The 21,827-nt window shown below is 39.9% G+C and overlaps 3 protein-coding genes across 3 annotated transcripts; 2 read left to right on the top strand and 1 right to left on the bottom strand.

Annotated features, from left to right (window-relative positions):
- Positions 1 to 933: 933 nt before the first annotated feature.
- On the top strand, positions 934 to 5,551 carry nefma (neurofilament medium chain a). Its single transcript, XM_084138160.1, has 3 exons — positions 934 to 2,031; positions 2,843 to 2,967; positions 3,403 to 5,551. Exons 1-3 carry the CDS (start codon positions 1,003 to 1,005, stop codon positions 4,736 to 4,738), a joined length of 2,490 nt encoding a protein of 829 aa, XP_083994286.1. The 5' UTR covers positions 934 to 1,002; the 3' UTR covers positions 4,739 to 5,551.
- A 4,741-nt stretch (positions 5,552 to 10,292) lies between these two features.
- On the bottom strand, positions 10,293 to 13,416 carry nefla (neurofilament light chain a). Its single transcript, XM_084138285.1, has 4 exons — positions 12,301 to 13,416; positions 12,101 to 12,225; positions 11,122 to 11,480; positions 10,293 to 11,031 (listed from the first exon to the last, which is right to left on the bottom strand). The coding sequence occupies exons 1-4, from the start codon at positions 13,339 to 13,341 to the stop codon at positions 10,439 to 10,441; spliced, it is 2,118 nt and encodes a 705-aa protein (XP_083994411.1). The 5' UTR covers positions 13,342 to 13,416; the 3' UTR covers positions 10,293 to 10,438.
- A 1,294-nt stretch (positions 13,417 to 14,710) lies between these two features.
- pgam2 (phosphoglycerate mutase 2 (muscle)) lies at positions 14,711 to 16,372 on the top strand. The gene is made up of 3 exons (XM_084136311.1): positions 14,711 to 15,259; positions 15,381 to 15,561; positions 15,966 to 16,372. The coding sequence occupies exons 1-3, from the start codon at positions 14,843 to 14,845 to the stop codon at positions 16,133 to 16,135; spliced, it is 768 nt and encodes a 255-aa protein (XP_083992437.1). The 5' UTR covers positions 14,711 to 14,842; the 3' UTR covers positions 16,136 to 16,372.
- The last annotated feature ends 5,455 nt before the right edge of the window (positions 16,373 to 21,827 follow it).

A 21,827-nucleotide genomic window follows, 5' to 3' on the forward strand; every position in this document is an offset into this window, starting at 1 on the left:
TGCGCTTACTATATGGTTAGGGTTAGTTACTTGAAATTATGCATAATTTACTGTTATGCATCATGTGTAACATCACCTTAAAAATAAAGTGCTACCGAAAATAGTCATTTCATAGTTGACTTAGCACACTACAGCTAAATGCCCTTGAATGTGTCTGAGATCCGGGCCGCTGTCCTTGGTGCTGACTGTGGACGCTCAGTCAGTGATTGGGCTGCGTGATCAGACTCTGTCCAAGTACCAATGATGTCACGTCGAGTGGAACTGTAGCCCTATAACATCATAATAAATAGCCTAAGAAAGACGTGATATCATATTGTAATTCTATCGAAACCAACGTATATTATATTCTGTAAGAAATTGTTCTTTTAAAACTTTTTACATCCACTTTTGGATGGTGCTTTAACAGAAAATGTTGGTTAAAGGGAGCGTCTTAAAAGTAAGCTTAAAATTTATTTATTTTTACACAAAAAAGTGTATAGACCTATATAAATTTTAATTGAGTTCTTAAACATTTGTATAACCGCAAAAGTTTAGTGGGCTAAATGTGCACGATAGCGAACAGAGATGCGGGAATCACTGTCTATGATAAAACAAAATTATGCCTACTCATAGTTTAGCAATTTTATTATAGGCCTATATGATTAACACCACAAATACATCACAAACTTTTAGTGTCTTGTTTAAAAAGTCTTTAAAAGTAATTTCCAACAGAAAATATTTTTTGAAAGTTATTTTTATAGGTCATTAGCCACCCAAGCACTCGTTATGTGTGACTATAGGAATCTGAAATACTGATAAAGATAAGAGTAGCAAGCAGGACCCTCCCACATCGTCGGATCAATGGTCCAGTCAAAACAAGCCTGAGTTTTTTCGTAACAGCGCCTCGACTATATAAAGGCAGGTAGAGCTGCTATCCAGCGCTGAGCGAGCCACACACACTATATATTCACTACTTTACCTCACACTTCTGTTCATCTGCAAGTTCACACCCCGACCGTCCGGATGAGTTATTCGATAGACACTATAGGGAGTCCCTACCGGAGGGTAATGGACACCAGGACGAGCTATTCGAGCCCCTCCAGCGGGTTCCGCTCCCAGACCTGGTCGAGGGCAAGCCCGAGTTCTTCTTCCTACAAGAGAACCTTCAACGTCCCGGTGGCGCGAGCTTACGGCTCAACGGTTCTGAGCTCCACTGACAGCCTTGATTTCACTCAGACCTCCATCCTCAATGGAGACTACAAGCGCTCCAATGAGAAGGAACAACTCCAGGGACTCAACGACCGCTTCGCGGGCTACATCGACAAGGTGCACTTTCTTGAGCAGCAGAACCAGCAGATCGAGGCGGAGATCCAGGCACTGCGGCAGAAGCAGGTGTCGCAGTCTCAGCTGGGCGAACTTTACGACCAAGAGCTGCAGGAGTTGCGCTCCATGCTGGAACAGGTCCACAACGAGAAGGCGCAGATCCAACTGGACACCGACCACATTGAAGTAGACATCCAGCGCCTTAGGGACCGCTTCGATGAGGAAGCCCGCATCAGGGAAGATACGGAAGCGATCGTCCGTGCCCTGAAGAAGGACATGGGTGACTCAGCACTCGTCAAAGCAGAGTTGGAGAAGAAAGTGCAGTCCCTGCAGGACGAGATCGCGTTTATTCGCAACAACCACCAAGAGGAGCTCAGCGATCTGTTAGCGCAGGTTCAGGCGTCGCAGATCACCGTGGAGAAGAGGGACTACCAGAAGACAGATATCACCGATGCGCTGCGAGAGATTCGCTCGCAGCTGGAGGGCCACTCTACGCAAAACCTCCAGCAGGTGGAAGACTGGTTCGTGTGCCGCTACTCGAAACTCACGGAGGCCGCTGAGCAAAATAAAGGCGCCATCAAATCCGCACGGGACGAGATCGCAGATTATCGCCGCCAGTTACAGTCCAAAACCATCGAGTTGGAGTCTGTCCGAGGAACCAAAGAGTCTCTGGAGAGGCAGCTGAACGACATAGAGGACCGACACAACAATGACCTTTCCAGCCTTCAGGTAGGCTACATAATCAACATTTAATTTTGGCATTTCAACAAAAAGGGAGTTTAATATGCAAGTCTGATCATCCAAATGTGCGTGTTGTTTTATAAGTGCTTTAAAGTGCACTGAATGGTGAAAACCATTACCGTATCTAATAGTGTGTTTTTAATCTAAAATAATGTTCTTCAATTTAAGAATATGCCATTTAAAAACTAATATTGTTAGACCACTACTCTGAACATTGTGGTGGACAATGGTTGTAGTCTTTGCTGCAGTAGTCCCTCATAAATCACTTTGACTTTTAAAATGTGTTGCAGCTCTCCACAATAATAAAATCAAGTCGCAGTTAAGTCTGCATGACTGTTAATGCTATTTCCTCTGAGCTCACTATTGTAGAGAATGAAAAGCCGAGAAATAGACTGGACATTCACCAGAGGATTTGCGTATGATGGTTCATTACATCATAGGTGCAGTGGAATGGTGTTAGAAAGGGTTAAGGAGAGGCAGACACCCACAATGCAGTCTCTCCTCGCTCTTTGCTGAGTCAGAGCAGGGTTCGCTCATTGGCTGTGTCCTGAAATCACCTCATGCACATAAACTCAATGCACCTACTGATTGTCCTTGAAGCCATACAGTGATGCTGTGAATTATAATGTAATTGGTGCAGTGAGAGCATTAGCATCATACCCACAAAGAGTTCCTTGTAGCATGTTAAGACTATCCATAAACAAATGATTATCTTGAGAATATAACAGTTTTTTTCTTTCAGTCTTCAGCAATAGATTTATTTGACTAAGCTGTCACAATATTTTGTCTGACTCACCAGGAAACCATCCACCAACTGGAAAATGAACTCAAGAGCACGAAATGGGAGATGGCACGGCATCTTCGTGAATACCAGGACCTCTTGAATGTCAAAATGGCACTAGATATTGAAATTGCTGCGTACAGGTAAGATTGGGATCAATTTTGCAAATGAGTATGGCGTAAATGCTATTTATTTGTACTTATTAATATATTAATAATATTATAATTATTGATATTAAGTAATATGTATTGATATTATATAATATATAACATTTTATTATTTCAATATTTTGAGTAATATTTATTATTTATTAACAATTTTGATAAATATGTATTGTTATTATTATATTTATTTTTTTGTTTAACATTTAATATTTTATTTACCATGCAAATGAGAATATATATTATATTATTTTATGAAAAGAATTTGCATTTCTTTAAAATGCAATTATTTGTATTTCGACTAATTTTGTAGCCATAAAAAAATATATATTTCAGAGAAATTTTTACATATAGTTTTAAAAATAGCCTAAACCACAATTGTATCTCCTTCTTTTATGCCTTTCATTTTTTATGTAGAAAACTTCTTGAAGGAGAGGAGAGCCACTTTAGCACTTTCCCATATCGCCAGACCATCACCAAAGGCACCAAGGTCAAAAGTGAGCCGCCTAAACTTAAAGTGCAACACAAGTTTGTGGAGGAGATCATCGAGGAGACGAGGGTGGAGGATGAGAAGTCTGAGATGGATGTGGCTTTGGCTGAGATGGCAGAGGAGTTGTCATCTGCCAAAGAGGAAGATGAAGGAGAGGAGAAGGGAGAGGCTGAAGAAGGTGGTGATGAGGAAGGAGAGAAAGGAGAGGAAGGTGAAGGTGAGGCGGAAGAAGAAGAGGAAGTGGTTGCCTCAACCCAAGCCAAAGTAGCCTCTGGAGCCCCTGCTGATGATGAAGAGGAGGGAGAGAAAGAAGGAGGTGATGAAGAACAAGAAGAAGAAGCTGGAAAGGGTGATGAGGAGGAAGAGAAAGGAGAGGAGGAAAAGGAGGGTGAGGAGGACAAGAAAGATGACGATGCAGAGGACGAAGCAGAAGAAACTAAGTCACCAAAAGCAAAGGCCTCTCCTGAGAGTGAGAAAGCAGAAGAGAAGCAGGCCAGCGGAGGAGAAGAAGAAGGAGAAGAAGAGGGTGATGAGAAAGATGAGGCAGATGCAGGTAGCGACAAAGGATCAACTGATGAAAAAGAAGCCGAAGCAAAGGAGCAGCTTAAGAAAGCAGAAACAGAAACGGCAAAGGAAGACAAGAAGGAAAAAGAGGAGAAAGAAGAGCCCAAATCTGAAAAAGACAATGCAACTGTGACAGAAACCAAGACGGAGACGCCTAAACCAGAATCTCCAAAGAGTGAGAGTCCAAAGATCGAAAGCCCGAAGGAGACACCTAAGACAGAGACTCCAAAAAAGGAAGCCCCCAAAAGTGAGTCTCCCAAGACTGAGAGTCCTAAGAAAGAGGAACCTAAGGAAGAACCACCCAAGAAAGAAGCGCCAAAGTCAGAACCCCCGAAAGCTGAAACTAAAGAAGATTCCCCAAAGCCAGCAGATGAGAAAAAGAGTGAACCAGAGAAAAAGCCTGAAGATAAAAAGAAAGAGGCAACCGTGAATGGAGACACGGCCAAGAAAGACGAGAAGAAAGAGTCCGATAAGGTGGTCTCCAACGGAGTGGATGAGAGCCCAACCAAAGATGAATCGAGCCAGAGGGTGGTCATCACCAAGACGGTGGAGACCATCACGACTGGGGAAGGCGGAGTCAAACAAGTCACAAAAACTGTTACCGTCACCGAGAAAGGAGAGGAGGTGGAGGGGAGCGTCGAGGAAAAAGTGGTCTCCAAAACCCCAGAGAAGGTCGTGAAGTCCACTGAAGCCGATTAGACCCGAGCGTACAGCTATAGTCGACTGAAGAGGAACTGGGGAGGAAGCATTCAAGCAATCAACACAAAATGAACATAGCGAAGAAATCATAAAGCTCAACAGATGTACTTAATTACATTAACCACACTAAAACAAAAACAAGCATAGAGAGAAGCCACAAGATGCGGCAAGCTAAAAAAATGCATGTTGAGTGACAGCTTTAAATGGGTTCTGCTGCGAATGTGTTCTGGGACGCCGGGGACTCACTTTCACTTTTGTTCTAACTGCAATACCTGGGGGAGGGGGGCGGTCACTTGAATGTGGCATCTGCATGCCAGCTCAGGGGGAGCGCACTCCTCGTTCTTTGAGATAGAATCATAACCACCCTAATATAAAATACTCGCGGCGTGGTGGGGAATGACATTTGCTTCAAGTTAGGGTAACAAGGGTCCTAGAGATATGTTCTTCTGACAAAGTAGCCTTATAAATATTATTATTGCGAGGACACCAACTGAGCCAAAAATGTAAAAAAATCAATAAAAAAAAGGACGAAGGCGATGCTGAAAATAGCCCATGGTCATATACACTCAGTACATAAAGCAACTAAGCAACTAAGCCTTAAACATGCTTTTTACTGTTGTCAGTTATGTTTACCTGATGAGTGCATTTGAAAATAAACCTGTCAATGCGCATATACATTCTTGTATGCATAGGATTGACTTGAATTCAACTACTTACCGTTAATGAGGTGCTACCGTTTGCTGTCCCACGTCTTTGTTCATCTGAATGAATTTCTCAGCAGCATTTGCTCAATAAACATCATATTAAAAAACACTATATATATCTGTTGTCTTTTTTCCTCATGTGGAATGCATTTGGTATGCATGTCTTTTTAATGCACATTATTTGAGAGTGTGGTTACAAAAAAAAATGTCTTCAAGTTTGTTTTAAAAATGGCTGCAAGTAAATTCAAAAGTGAAAACATCAAGAAATTAAAAATGAAAAAAAAAAAATCCATAAAATCATATAAAAATTACACATATATATACAGTTGTGGTCAGAATTATTGGCACCCCTGTTAAATATGATCAAAGATGGCTGTAAAAAATAAATGTTTATCCTTTTGATCTTTCATTCTTAAAAAGTGCAAAAATCTAACGTTTCATTGAAGTAAAATAATTGAAAGTGTGGAGAAAATCACATTATGAAATAAACGTTTTTCTCCAAAACATGTTGGCCACAATTATTGGCACCCCTAGAATTATTTTATGAGTAAAATATCTCTCTAAAGTATATTCCCATTAATATTTACATTTTTTAGCACACCAGGGGGACTAAGAACATGAAATTGTCTAGCTATGACTTCTTGTTTCACAGGAGTTTAAATATGAGGAAGCACAAAGGCCAAATTTCCTTAATCATTCGTCACAGTGAGTAAAACCAAAGAATATAGTTCTGATGAGCAGCAAAAGATTGTTGAGCTTCACAAAATGGAAAGTGGCTGTAAGAAAATAGCTAAAGAATTGACCATCAGGGCAATAATTAAGAAGTTTCAATCAACTAAAGATGTTACGAATCTGCCAGGAAGAGGACGTGTGTCTATTTTGGCTTAATGCACGGTGAGGAGGAGAGTTTGAGTGGCCAAAGACTCTCCAAGGATCACAGATGGAGAATTGCAGAGATTAGTTAAGACTTGGGGTCAGAAAGCCCAATTATTATATTTTTTTTTTAAATCGAACAACCCCTACATCACCACATGTTGTTTGGGAGGGTTTCAAGAAAAATCTTCCTCGCTCATCCACAAACAAACTCCAGCATATTCAGTTGTAAGACTAAAAAAACTTTAAAAAAAAATAGCTTTTTGGCAGCAAACCCATCTGAAGCCATCATAAAAAGTACCCCATGCCCACAGTTAAATATATTATATATATTAACTGTGGGCCTATTTTTTGCTGGAGGTCCTGGAAATATTGTTCAGATGCATGGTATCAGGGATTCTAGCAAATACCAACAGATAAAAAATCAAAACCTGACATCCTCTGCTATAAATCTTATAATGGGCCGTGGTTAGATCTTCCATCAGGACAACGGTCCAAAACCCCCCCCCATCTAAATCAACACAAAAATGTGTCACTGAGCACAAAATGAAGCTTCTGCCATGGCCATCCCAGTCCCCTGAGCTGGATCCTATAGAAAATGAGTGTGGTGAACTGAAGAGAAGAAGCGCCAACATGGCCCTCTGAATCTGAAGGATCTGGAGAGATTCTGTATGAAGGAATGGTCACTGATCTCTTGTCAGGTGTTCTCCAAACTCATCAGGCATTATAGGAGTAGACTCAGAGCTGTTATCTTTGGCAAAAAGAGGTTGCAAAAAGTATTTTAAAAGGGTGCCGTGCCAATAATTATGGCCAACGTGTGTTGGACAAAAGCATTTATTTCATAATGTGATTGTGAATTCATGAATTTCAATTCATTTACTCATTTGCACATTTTTTGAATGAAATATCAAAAGGTTAAACAATGCAGATTTATTTTTACAGCCATCTATGATCATATTTACCAGGGGTGCCATAATTCTGACCACAACTGTATGTATATGTGTGAACTAATATAACAATTTATTTTACAAAAATAATTTCCAGAGATTAAACAATTATATGGTGGTGGTGTTGTTGTTTATCTTTACCTCATTTGTGTTCTACTTATTGAAGTAGAGTTTTGAGACTTAAAAGGCAGAAGTGAGTGTTAACTTCAATGATTATTCATTGTATGGGTGAATTCATCTGTTTTTCTCTTGGTTTACTTGAAGTTTGCTAGTTAATCATTTATTTCTTTATTTGTGAGGTTAGTAGGGAGGTGGGTGCCATTTATTTTGAACTTGACTTTTTCTCCTGTTTATGTTAGCAAGGGAGTTAGCTTATTTTGCTGTACTCTTGTTTTCTTTTAGCTTAATAAGGAGTTAGACTGATTATGTTTGTTTTGGCAATACCGGCCCTTCTGAATCTGATACCTCTCTTTTGCTTAATTTGTAAATAAAAACTCATTTCTTTCATGAAATATTATGTGGTTATTTGGGTCTGGAGACGGGGTGGCTTCATGCTGTTGCACATTCATTTCACCACCATCCATTTTTGCTGTTGCTTTCCTCCCCTAGGCCAATCAAAAAATCGTAACTAATTATTTATCAGTTCACACATAAGACATCAGCTACACCACAAGCTACTTCCTTTAACTGTTGGACTGGTCAGGTGTTAAAATGTGACAGTAATGCTGATTTTTCACAAAACAGGTAATGTTTATTGTTTGTCGCTGTTGTTAAAATCTTGATAACAAAAAAAAAAAATTGTGATTCATCAGATTTTTTGTTTTAGTCAAGATCAACAACTTAAAGATCTCCCTAAAATTATTTATATCACTATGTACATTTTATTGTCATTTTTATTGAATGCTTTATAGAATCATCAGTGTAAGTAGGCTATCTGCGGTGGTATGCTTTTAAATTAAAGTAATAGGCAATACTAGCAGCTGTGTGTGAGACTTTATAGAGAAAATATTGCTGCATTGCAGGCAGAGTGCCTTATCAGAGATACATTTACACATTTGGCAGACGCTTTTATCCAAAACAACTTGCATTTCATTTCAAGGTACACATTTACATTCTTATCAGTTCTTGCTTTCTCTGAGAATCGAACGCATGACCTTAGCGTTGCAAGCGCCAAAATACTGTTTGAGCTACATGATACATATTACTCATAAACAGTAACTCATTACAAGTAACTTGAGTTAGCCTACATAATCAGATTACTTTTTCAAGTAACTAGTAAAGTAACGCATTACTTAGATATTTTGTTTTTAAAATTTTTAGAGTTACTTTTTCAAAAAAGTAATGCAAGTTACTTTGTTTTCCCATTTATTGACTGACAGCTCTCTTGTCCCCATGTTGAGACAAATCGAAGTGCAGAGGTGTTGTGTGTAAACATGATGGTTATTGTAGTTCTAGACTAAATGTGAGTGTGCATTTATCTCACTTGCACAAAAAAGATTCAGTATTCCTCAAAATGAATAAAATCAGTGAAATGCAGAATCAGAATACTATGCAAACCTCCAATGACTAAATATGTTAAAATATGTTTAATCTCACTTTATTGACCTGTACTTGCTTCTGACCTTCGATGATCCAGTTAAACCATGAGCAAAAATTACTAGATTTTTTTTTGTTTTTATAAGTAAAGTAAGTGTTAAACTTTTTCCTCCTACATCCTATTCTTCTGTTATCCAGAATGGCAGCACAGCTGAAAGGTTTGTTTGAGCTGCGCCCTCTACTGTACACGCGTGATTTTGCATTTCCTTCAGCCTGAGGATTATTATTTCACTTTTGGTGTGAAAGGGTCTTTACATTTACCCCAAAATATAACTTTTTTTGTAATAAAAAAACAAGCCCAGACCAGGTGAAAAAAAGTAGCGCAAAAGTAACGTAACGCATTACTTTTCTAATAGGGAGTAACGCAATATTGTAATGCATTACTTTTCAAAGTAACTTTCCCCAACACTGCTCACAAATACATGTGATCGCAATACAACATTCATATTGGACTGCTCAAGGCATTACTGACAACATTTTATGAAATATGGTGTATATCATAAAAAAAGTGCTTCTGTCTATTCAATAACTTTTACAGAATTATGTATAAAAACAGCTCAGGGTTTAGTTCCCTGATACTGCTAAGGGCTCATTAAAATGTGTGCCTCAAGTTTTGTGCAGTACAAGTTATGAACTAAGGGCAATAATTTATAACGGTTCACTAGTAATTTTGGTAAAATTTTCAGTACTGCAGTAGTTTTTGTACTGTATCTAATTTACTGTTAAATTTAAAGGAAAAATGCTAAATTTAACTGACATTAATGACTGTGACTTTGCTGCTACATTGAACTTTGGTGTCTTCTATGTACTATTATTTTATTCTTACTGTCAATTCTATCTCCTGATCTATGTGCATGTTTATGTTTATGTACATGTACATGTATATGGTTTCTGTAAAACACTGTTTTAAAGGATTTACTTTTTTGAAACCTTAATGATCACATGATGAGTAAGGCTATTAATAAATTTCTCATTGGCGTTTTCAATTTATGAAATTTGCTGCATCTAATTTAAATTAAAGGCATCCATTAAACTAAACAGACATTAGAGAAGAGATCTTAATAAATGCTATTTTCTCTTTATGAAGTTTCCCCAAATTAGGCATTCTGCATCTACTTTTTTTTCAATTAAATATACCACCTTTTTTGTATAACATTTACAAATGTTGCAGATTCATATCTTTTATATTTGAAAGTTTCAAAAGTCTAAAGGTATTCAGCAAACTAAACAGACATTAGGGTACTTCTGCATAAAGAATCTATTAAAAATGATTACACCCACAAAAAATGTCAATGAAATAAATCAGCAAAACATTTTGATCATCAAGAAGCAAGTTTTTATTGCACTGGCAGCAAAGATTCACTTATTGCATTCTATTTCAAGACTGATGATGCTACATTCAAAAATATAATCTACTTCACAAGCATACATTCACTCAGGTATGTAGATCATCTCAGTAACATCAGACAAATATTCATCTGTTTTAAAAGCTGATAAGTTGACTTTAGTTTCAAACGTATTGCATTTTGCTCTGAGCACCATTGGCTATTGGTATTTGTGCAGTTATAGATACAACATTTTTACTTCTTTCCCTTTGGTTTCTCAGTCTCCTCTTTTCCCTTTTCCTGCTTCACACTTTCCTTTTTCTCACTCTTGTCTTTCTCACCATCGTCTTTTACCTTAGGCTTTTCTGACTCTTCCTTTTCCTTTGCTTTTGGCTTCTCAGGCTCTTCCTTGGCTTTATCCTTTGACTCAGGTTCAGGTGCAGGTTCAGTTTTCTCTTTGGCTTTCTCTTTGGCTGGTTCAGGTTCTACTTCCTCTTTGGCTTTTTCAGGTTCTACTTCCTCTTTGGCTTTTTCAGCCTTAGGCTCAACTTTTTCCTTCTCTACCTTGTCTTTTTCTGTCTTAGTGTCTTCCTTCTCTGTCTCAGTCTCCTCTGTGGCCTTATCAGCACTTGTGTCAGCTTTCTCCTCACTTTTCTCTGTCTCAGTATCCTCCTCTGCAGCCACTTCCTCCTCCTCAGCTTTCTCTTCATCTTTCTGCTCACCCTCTTCCCCATCTCCCTCTTTTTCGTCACCTTCTTCCCCTTTAGCATCTTCCTTTTCTTCTTCTACCTCATCCCCCTTTTCTTCTTCCTCTGCTGCAGCCTCGCCTTCCTCTTCCTGTTCAACACCTGTTTAAAACAGTAATTTAGTTATGCACTTCTTGTCAACATTTAGAATAATAAAATATTTGTATTTATAATCTTGCATCTGAATCTTACCTTCCGCTTCATCCTTTGTTTCTTCTTCCTCTTCCGCTTCTTCTTCCGCTTCCTCTTCCTTTACTTCCTCTTCCTTTACTTCCTCTTCCTTTACTTCCTCCTTTTCTTCTTCCTCTTTCTCCTCTTCTTCTTCTTCCTGGGTTGGACTGGCTGCAGCTTCTTCAGCTTGACTGGATGTGATGGCCTCATCAGCTGAGAGGGATGCACTGACCAGGCGAGAACTAAGCATGTAGGGGACTCCAGAGCTCATGCTGGACATTGAGAACATGGGCCGGGAGTAGACAGGACCAACCGAGTAAGCTCCGACCATACCTCCCATACCCACATTGAAGCGAGACTCCTCCCCCTCAAGCAACTTCCTGCAAAAGATTACATGACAAATCAGAAGCATTAAAGGGATACTTCACCGATTAGCAATAAGCTTTGTATCAGTAGAAACCCAGTAGTATTTTCGAATGACTGTGCTTCCCTCCCTCATGTCCCCCTGAGACGAGAGATTTCTGCATTGTGTGTCTGGAAAAAAACCTCAGATGACGCAAAAATTGTCATTTTGCTTCATTGGAGGCTTTTTTGGCCAGAGGCTAGAGACTACAGCCAGTAGGAGGAGCTCGTTCCGCATGTTTTCAACCCTCCCATAGGGGGTGGGATCTCACGATAAAACGGCGTCTTTTCAGTTTCGAGTCAACTAGTAGCCTAGTTGTATCATTTCTTCCAATACTGCCCTCTGTAACTGGTAGGCGTGGCTTGGGAGTGGTCTCGTAGGGCAGCGAAACAAGTGCATTCTGGGAGTTGTTGTCTTTCATCCACATGAGCCAAAAATACATTTTCTGGCTTTTCTCAGTCTAGAAGGTACCAACTTCTAAAATAATTTCACATTTCTACTACATAAATGACCCAATTTAAATACACATTAATCTTTCCAGCTGTGAAATATCCCTTTACCATGAATCGAAATGTCTGATGTTATATTAGCAATTACCTGTAAGCAGCTATCTCAATATCAAGGGCCATCTTGACATTGAGAAGATCCTGGTACTCTTTAAGGTATCTCGCCATTTCACCCTTAGTGGCTCGAAGTTCATCCTCAAGATCACTGATTGTATCCTGCAGGAAAGGATGGATGTTAAAATTATGGTTTGAGAGCATAAGATAACTAAAATAGAGGTTTCTTGTACTAACCTGCATGGCAGCAACCTCTGAACTCTGCTTGTCCTCCACTTCCCTGAGCTGCCTCTCCAGAGACTCATTCAAGCCCTTGCAGGCATCGATCTCAAGCACACATGCCTGAAGCTGGCGGCGATACTCTCCTGCTTCATCCTTGGAGTTCCTCATTGCGTCACTGTGGTGCGCCACGCTCTCCGTCAGGTGGCCCATCTTCCCGCGGAACCATTCTTCAGCTGAATGGATGTTCTTGGCTGCCAGCTTCTCATACTGGGCTCTGATGTCCCGCAGGGCGCTGGACAAATCGGGTTTGACGGTCTCTGCCTCGACGGCGATCTGAGCTCCATACTGAATCTGGGCCTGCAGCTCTGAGATCTCACCCTCATGGACCTTCTTCAGGAACCCCAGCTCATTTAGCAATGTATCAACCTTTTTCTCCAGCTCCACCTGGGCCAGAGTGCTGTCGTCGGCCTCCTTGCGGGCCTCCAGAAGCCTGCCTTCGCTGTCCTCACGGGCAACCACCTCTTCCTCGTAGCTGGCCTGCAGGCTCCTCAAGGCATCTTCCATGCTCTCGCGGTGGCTCAGCGCGGCCTGCCTCTCCATGCGGGCCTCCTCGACAGCGGTTCTCAGAGAGCGGACCTCCTGCTCGTACAGGCCCCTCAGGCGGGATGGCTCCACGTGCCTCTGCCTCAGCATTAGCAGCTCAGTCTCCAGGGCACGGTTCTGCTGCTCTAGTTCATGGACACGCTCAATGTAACCGGCAAAGCGGTCATTGAGCTCTTGCATCTGGGCCTTCTCCTGAGTTCGCACTGTCCGGAATTCGGAGCTTACCTGGGCAGCGTGGCTGATGTCCATTTCCACAGAGCGGCCAGCGCTGCTCAGCAAGAGACCGGCGGAGCTCCGTCCGGGGGAGGCATAGTGGAGGCGAGAGGAGAGAGAAGGGGTATGGGTGGAGAACGTGGTGCGAGAACGACCACGCTGAGAGACCCGGGGGCTGCTCTCCACATACCAGCGCTTGTAAGAGGACGAGAAGTAGGGGTCAAACCCGACGGCACTCATGGCTCCAAGGACAAGCTGCTCTGTGCCTCGGTACCACAGTCAGCTCGAACTGCCTTCAAACACTGATCTGCTGCTCCTACCGCAGTCAGTGCAGCTTATATAGCCAGAAAGAAGCTCTGACGCAAGTGATTTTCTAAACTCTGACAATGCAGTATCAATAGCAGCGTGAGAGAGAGAGAGAGAGAGAGACAGAGAGAGAGAGAGAGCTATGCGCAGATGTGTGTGCAAGTACAAGTATAAAACGATTTTGTTAATAAATTGAGGTTTTTGCTCTGAAATTATCATACATTTTTATAATTATATGTTTAAGTTCACACTCTGTGACTGCCACCAAGGTCAAGAGGCTAAAATTAAGCAAATTATTATTTGCATTGTGCATCGTCACATTATTTTAACATAATTTAATTATGAAACATAGAGGTTAAAAATAAATACATAAGGCACATGGTTTCCACTGCAGATAAAGAGATGAAAGCCGGAGGAAGAGAGGAAAGGGGAGGGAGGAGGGGGATCTGGAAAAGAAGTGAGGAATGGTTACAGCTCTATTTTCAGTGCTTTACCTGTGGAAACACACCATCGCCTCTGCTGGATTTGAGAGGTATTACACACAATACAAAGCAGTCAATGTTTTTACTTATGCAGACTCAATTGTATTTTAAATGGCAGTTAAGATCATGGAATGTTTTATTATAAACATACACACGTATGTAAATATTGCATGAACATACATTAATTTCTTTAATTAAAATGTAATTCCAATGCTGAATTACAACAATTTAAAAAGATGCAGAGTTTATATAATATTGATAATATCACAAATACACAATTGTGTGTGTGTGTGTGTGTGTGTATGTGTGTGTGTATGTGTGTGTGTGTGTGTGTGTGTATATATATATATATATATATATATATATAATATATATATATATATATTATATATATACTTTTTTTTTTTTTTTGATAAGTTCATTATAACTAACATTACTTAAATCCTCAGGGGGTATTTCAAGTAAAACATATTTTAAGCCATAGAAAAAGCTTGGAAACTCCTGCTGTACTGTACATTATGGAGCCTCTTCATGCTCTCTCTCTACATTTGAGCTACAGTATTTACTGATGGCCTCTTACTAGCCTCTATCTAGGCTGACTCTGATCTTTGCACTTTTACTCCACACCTCTCAGATTAAAAGTCATGTTGCTATTTTGAATCCTTTCATGACCTCTGCCCTTCGAGCAGTATAGATATCCGGTCCGCCCCCTTACACATAAGAGTCAATAGGAATGTTCAACTGTCATTCTGAAAGTGAAACATTGTGATTGGTTCAAAGCAGGAGAGATATGACATTCATGACGGGCCACATACCAGACTGCTATAAAAAGAGAATAGCACAGGCATGCAGGGCTCACTGTCTGTCACAGAGTGTGTGCACAACAGCAAGGAGGGCTGTGTTTGGTGGGCTTAGTCTGGAAAATACTGTAGTAAAACACAAATTCTTTCAAAATGGCTGCTGCTCATCGTCTAGTGATCGTACGCCACGGCGAGAGCTCCTGGAACCAGGAGAACCGTTTCTGTGGCTGGTTTGATGCAGACCTCAGTGAGAAGGGTCTGGAGGAAGCAAAGCGTGGTGCTCAGGCCATCAAAGATGCAGGCATGAAGTTTGATGTGTGCTACACCTCCGTTCTGAAGCGTGCTATCAAGACTCTTTGGACCATCATGGAGATCACAGACCAGATGTGGCTGCCCGTAGTGCGCACCTGGCGTCTGAATGAACGTCACTATGGTGGTCTGACTGGTCTGAACAAGGCAGAGACAGCAGCCAAGCACGGAGAGGAGCAGGTCAAGATCTGGCGCAGATCATTTGATATTCCCCCTCCTCCTATGGATAAGGACCATTCATACCACAAGATCATCAGTGAGGTAAGACAAAGGAATTAGATTATATGTATATATATGAAACTTTGCTTTTACGTCACTCATGTAAACACCTATGTGGGGATGACTGCAGGTTTGATGATGTTCCATTCCTCTTTTTTACCAGTCAAGGCGCTACAAGGGTCTGAAAGAGGGTGAGCTTCCCATCTGCGAGAGCTTGAAGGACACCATTGCTCGTGCCCTGCCTTTCTGGAATGAGGTTATTGTACCTGAGATCAAGGCCGGCAAAAACGTTATAATCGCAGCCCACGGGAACAGCCTGCGTGGTATCGTCAAGCACTTAGAAGGTGAGTATCATCCCACCAAGCATTAAGTTAAACGACTATTCAGGGACTCAAGTGGGCGAGTGATGTGTTATATAATAGAACTGCATGTTAGCTAAGCATGTCAAGGAACAAGACAGGAACAAGGACATCTAGCATTCAAGACATAGAACGTGTCTGACCACCAGGCTTCAATGATCCCCAATGACACAGAGACTATTTATAGCCCTCATTCACACACAGAAGAGATGAGAAGGGGGTTAGGTTCCTGTTACGGGCACAACCTTTCAGTAGAAAGGTTCTGCATTCTCCCTAGAGAGCTAGAGAGAGATGCACTTTAGAAAGTAAAGGTCACAGAGGTCAGGAAAAGTCAAGGCTTAGAAAACTCCAAGAACTATATTTGACAAGATCTTCACCTGTGTCTATAGGCATGTCAGATGCAGCCATCATGGAGCTCAACCTTCCCACTGGCATTCCCATCGTCTACGAGCTGGATAAGGACCTGAAGCCCATCAAACCCATGCAGTTCCTGGGAGACGAGGAAACAGTGCGCAAAGCCATGGAGGCAGTGGCCGCGCAGGGCAAGGTCAAAAAGTGAAGAGCTGATACAAAACCAGAGACTGAAACACTCCAAAACACAAAGGAAAGGAGCGCACTACTGGATCCAAGCCTGTTTGACGACCACCGACTGAATAAAAGTGAACACATGACATGGACATGACTGTCACCCCTCCCCCCCCCAAACATTCTCACATTACATCACGATTTGTAAACCCCCTTGTGTTGGACTGCCCCACTCTGACACAGCAAATAAAAGTGAGCACCATTTTGTGTACCTCCTTTTTCGCTTGAGTCATTCCTCCCCCTCTTCTTCCCTCTCTGCATTAATTCAGGGATTTCAGCAGAACGGTACGCTGCTGTGTAAGCTGACCCAAAGGGCACACCAAAGAGGTTGCTGAGTTCATTTTGGCAGCTGTCCCGCAGTGTGGTGCAGTGGCGGCTCATCTAGCCATAGTTTTCAATGAGAGCCCGCTGCACAGACGGCCCATTATGGCTACGGCATCCTGCCAGCACCACAATTAGCAGCAGCTCAGATTCTCTGGTGACAAAAGGACAGGGGTGTGTGTGGATGTGCATGTGTGATGGTCTGTGATTGGAAAAGGACGAAGTCAGAACTACACGGTCACAGTACCCCAAAATTGCTCAGGGAGGAACTTATTCATAATGTAGGAAGACTAATTTTAGGTTGAACCTTCAGCACTGACAGCATGGAGTAAGCTATAGCATAACTATCTCTCAAAAAATGTAAACTTATATTACTAAATATATTACTTAAAAAAAATACACAAAATGTATTCAAATTTACCAAAGGATTAGTATCCTGTGAGTGTGTGTATACCGTATTTGCATTTATTTAACCTGATTTCGATATTTATGTTGGTTATTATTGCTGGTTTGATCGATCATGTTGCCATGTTGTTCAGCAGTTAAAAATGGTCTTTCTAAATAAGCTGGGTGCCCAACTAAGAAGTTTTGCAGGGTCACTAGCATATAAGTATTTCTTAACACAAATGAGCTATCAGTGAGCCATCAAACTTTTAAATGCATATTTAGCACTTAGTGCCATAAAGGGCAAAGTATAAAGAGCAAATACTACTCTGTTAAACAGTGACACGATGCAATGACACATTTTTTTGAGTATGGGTAAGAGTCCGCTTTACTAAATCAACCCAATACTGCCATCTAACGTTTAACATATAGTATTGTACAATATTCTGGACTGCCATAGAAACTACAGACAAAGTAGCCTACGGGGAGTAAGTTCATTCTAAATTTTATTTTAAACGTTTTATTCCAAAGTCTTGGTTTATAGAGAGGGCAGTTACACTACTGAGCCCAAACAAACACTGGCAAACGGTGGTTAATTGGCAAGCAACAAGAAGTGGCATCTACCCAAATACTGTACAAATGTCTACTTCTGTTTGAGTCTTACGAAACTACATTTGTTAGGCCAAATAATGTTTGTGATTTGTTAAGTAGTTAATCCAACACAATGAGGATGTTTTCTTAGGTTATTGTTTGCATAGAAAACCACAACAGTTCTTACTTCCTCTTGATAAGTTCTTACTTCCAGTCAGTTCTGGCCAAAATATCTTACCGTTCTTGATAGGTGGAGTCATTCATGTTCAGGGCATGCATTTTCTCCTCGGGGCTCAGGCACAGAGAGAATTCCAGCTCTGTGGGTCAGGCTGACTGACTTCAGGAGTGGTGACTGGTGAGGTGTTTCAACATGCTCCTCTGCTGAGCTGATTCTTGGAACTCATTCGCTCAGTCCTCTGTGAAAGACAGATATCCATATATATCAAAAACCAAAAAATACTGAGAAAAAGAACTATTTTAAAAGGTGCAGTAAGCACAATATTTTTAGAATACCACACATAACATGTCCAACTTACATTCCTGCACTACCACTTACATAGACATGAAGACAGTATTCTGTCATGTTTATTCAATTCAAAGTATGGAAACAAATATCCTGTTCTAATATTGTACTGTTAGAGAGATTGTAATTCACTATAAATTCCAATTATTAAAGTAGCAAAAATATTAATAGAGTGAATTCTTGCAATCATTTAGCACCATTCTAGGGAGACAAATCTTTGGAATAAACCATTTGCTTACCCGATGACAGAAGAGGAGCAATCGAAATGGAAATACAAAGCTATAAAAACAGATCATCACGCATGATAGCTTGTATAAAATATCACTGCTAACTGATGTAGTTTAACATTTATTTTCTGTTTTAGAGCTCATGCTTAGTTATAGAGAAATGCCCCTGATAGCACAAGTATCTCGGAGACATCTATTTGATGTCTGCATTAACATCTGCATGCAAGATGTAATTTTTAGAGTGTTTGCTCATTGTCTCTTGGACGTTTCTTGTTAAATGTCATATAGGCATTTAGAAGATGTCTTTAAGATGTCTTTAAGATTTAGAATGCATGTAAAACTGCCTTTTCTAAGACGTTTATCAGATGTTTTTACACAGCAGATGCTTTCCAGATTAACAGATCTTTAGCAGACATCTGAAAGACATGTGCTATCTTGGTGCTCTTTGTAGCTGTAAAAACAGAGAGCCACATCTATTCAGGCTATCCTAATAACAGAGAAAGTATCTAATATTTTCTTTTTATGCCATGGCAAAGTAATCGATTGATTATGCCATTGCTGTGGGTGCTTTGGATGATTATTTTGTCTGGGTCATGGTTGCCATGTCCGCGATTTTTCTCCCGCGGGTTAAAGGTTTGACATATTTCATAAATCTTATTTGTCTGAAATGCTTGTATTGAAATATTTTATATTCTGCCCATGATAAAACTGTGCTAGATGTTAAGTTTTGTGATCACTAAATAGTGGTTTTCATTTTGTATTAACAGTGACTGTAAAATATGTAATTTAGGTAGGCTATGTCAATGGCATGAGTTCTGATATTTGGGATATGGTTATTGGGCTAATTTTGGGCTATTTTTTTGATTGGCCATTAGGATAATTTTGTTACACAGACCTGGAAACCCTGGCCTGGGTGCAGGAGATGAGAGAAGCTGAGCGATGTTGGACGCTCAATGCTTAATATAACTCTTAGGATATGTAACAGAAATTATAGATCCAACCAAATTTTATGATGACAAATCAGATGTGGTGCAAAAATGTTTTAGTCAAAAGAGTTGTAGTAGGCTAATCATGAATGGAGCATGTTAATTTACCAGTAGATGGCCACATTTCTAAAAGATTAGTCAAGCAGTAGAGAAAAATGAAACGTGAAAATAGCACGATTTGTCTGTTGGAAAAGTGTTTCTATATATAACATTTTGCTTGACATCTTGAGTTACCCCAGCCAAACTTTGACCCCCTGCTAAAACATTATTCATGCACTATGACAAGTCTCAAAAACCCATTAAAAACAGTTGGTTTAAAAATTAGAATACAAAATTATGATGTTAGAGCATGATTTAGGCCTATTTGTTCATAACTCAAATGTTTTATGATATTTAACAACCAAGGTAAAGTGATTAAATGTTATGTTTAGATAAGAATTATTTTCAAGATAACAAAGATGTTGTCAGTTATTCTATAACAACTGATGATGCCAGATTGCCAGTTGATCCATCATCAGACTCCCATCAGACTGGGCCTGTTATTTCTCCTGTTGCATACATTATACAGCAATAATGTTTATGGTTACTGGCTATCTATGTATTGTAGGCTACTGAATAGTAGATAGCCTAATAGTAGGCTGCATTGTGAATTATAATAATAGTGCTTTAAACCTACTCATTTTAGTTTCTTACTAGGTGAGGGCACAGGGTATAGAGAGAAGAATAAAGCCCCGGTTCTGACTCTAAATCTGACCCAGATCCCATAGAGAGCAAGTGGGGAGTCACGATAACTCAACATGGCCTCATTTCCACAGCAGAAGGCAGCAGCGTATGTCCTGTAAATGTTTAATCGTCAGCACCACTGAATGGAGCGTGAAGATTCTGGAAGAGCTCAAGATTGATTTAGACAACACAAAGACAACATTCTGATAACATTTACTCTGCTAAAAGCAGGATGATGATTTAACATATACTGTTCAAATGTTTCTCATCATGTGTCAGAAGTAGCCGAAGAAGTAAATTATGTTGGTTTGGCAAATGTGTGTCATTTCTGTCCAATAGCATCCCCAAACAGATTGGTAGTTTGGTATTTTAAAAGTATTTAATAATACAAATTAATCAATATAATAACAATAAATGCATATTTTGCAATTTTAGACATTTTCAAGCTTCTACCATCATTTCAGTAGTTAAAATTAGATAATAGTCTACTAGGATGCATGTACTTTTTTGGTTGTTCCAATTAAAATGCACAGATGTGGCAAAGGTTCACTGAACTGAAACGTATCAAAAGACTAAATATAGGAGCATTGCCTCTGGCTTTCTGCACACACAGATTGTTTTTGCAGATTGTCTGTGAGATGAGGTTTACCTCGCAGCAAATTAATAGAAAAGAGAAACTGTGATGTATTAGAGTGGGTGATTTTAGAACAGATCTTCATGTTTAGTCTTTACATGTTTGAAATGTGCCATTTTTAGCTGATATTTAGGCTGTCACTTTAAGACTGGGCCACCCACTCATTATGGTGGTTTCAATCTATAGCAACAGAATTAGCCTTGGGACAAGCTGGTAATGGGCTAAAATAGGCCTGCATTGACCTCTGTTTCAGAAACCCAGTGATTGTTCTCAAAAACAATCCATTTCCATCCGTTCTGATGAGTGGTAACTTGCAGATGAAGAGGAATCCTCAAGTAAGTAGTGTTGTGGTCAAACTGTATCAAGCTTTTAAAATAAGCTTTCAAATCCACAACTAGTGTTGAGAAATGTTCAGCTTTTCCAAATATAATAGTATTAAGCCTTCAACATCACCTGCTCTGACTTAAAACAACTAAAAGTAAATTATATCATAAATCTGGTGTCGTAGCTGCAATTTTGGCCATTCAGCAACAACAACAAAAATTATTTAATTTTATGCATTGCTAATTTAATCTTGAAAAAATTAACTTTTGTATCTCTGATTCAACTGACAATATCCAACGGATATCAAAGTGAGCTCCTCTACATTTCTCCCTCTTCAAGCTCCCTAAAATAAATATAAATATCAAAGCCCAGCAACAATTGCGCAATTTGGTTTATTTTTAGCTCCTCGATTGCAGTTTCTGTCAGGTTTCCAAAACGCATACAGTCTGGGGTAATGGGTTGATGCAGTCAAGCTTATCTGCATCTGTTTGCAAGAATCTTTAGACCAACAAAACCATCTAAAAGCCATGAGCAAAGGCCTTGCAATTTTGCTGGTTTTGAAGAGTGACTGCATTTGTCATTAACAAAACCCAGTTTAATACATTTGCATTTGGAAAAATCTCTAAAAACTGTCCATTTTAAAAAGCATTATATAGTAGTATTTTTTTAGGACTGATTACATAGTTTAAATGGAGCAAATTTTGCCCATGCACTTCAAAGGTGAAGTATATTTCTGCACCACCATAACATAATTTCATTCCTCCCATATTCCATTGGTCGAGTCAATGTTGTTATGTCTGGCTACTCTTGTGTAGTCACTCTTTTGACGATCAACATGAACTAGTCTGGTCCAGTTTGCAGCTTATTCAGGAACATGCGTTTAGAATGAGAAATACAAGCTATGGAATCTATCGAACTGTAAATGTGACAGCTTGGAAAGACTGCAGTCCTAT

Source organism: Abramis brama (genome assembly GCF_963993115.1).
Source record: "Abramis brama genome assembly, chromosome: 15".
Taxonomy (NCBI): Eukaryota; Metazoa; Chordata; class Actinopteri; order Cypriniformes; family Leuciscidae; genus Abramis; species Abramis brama.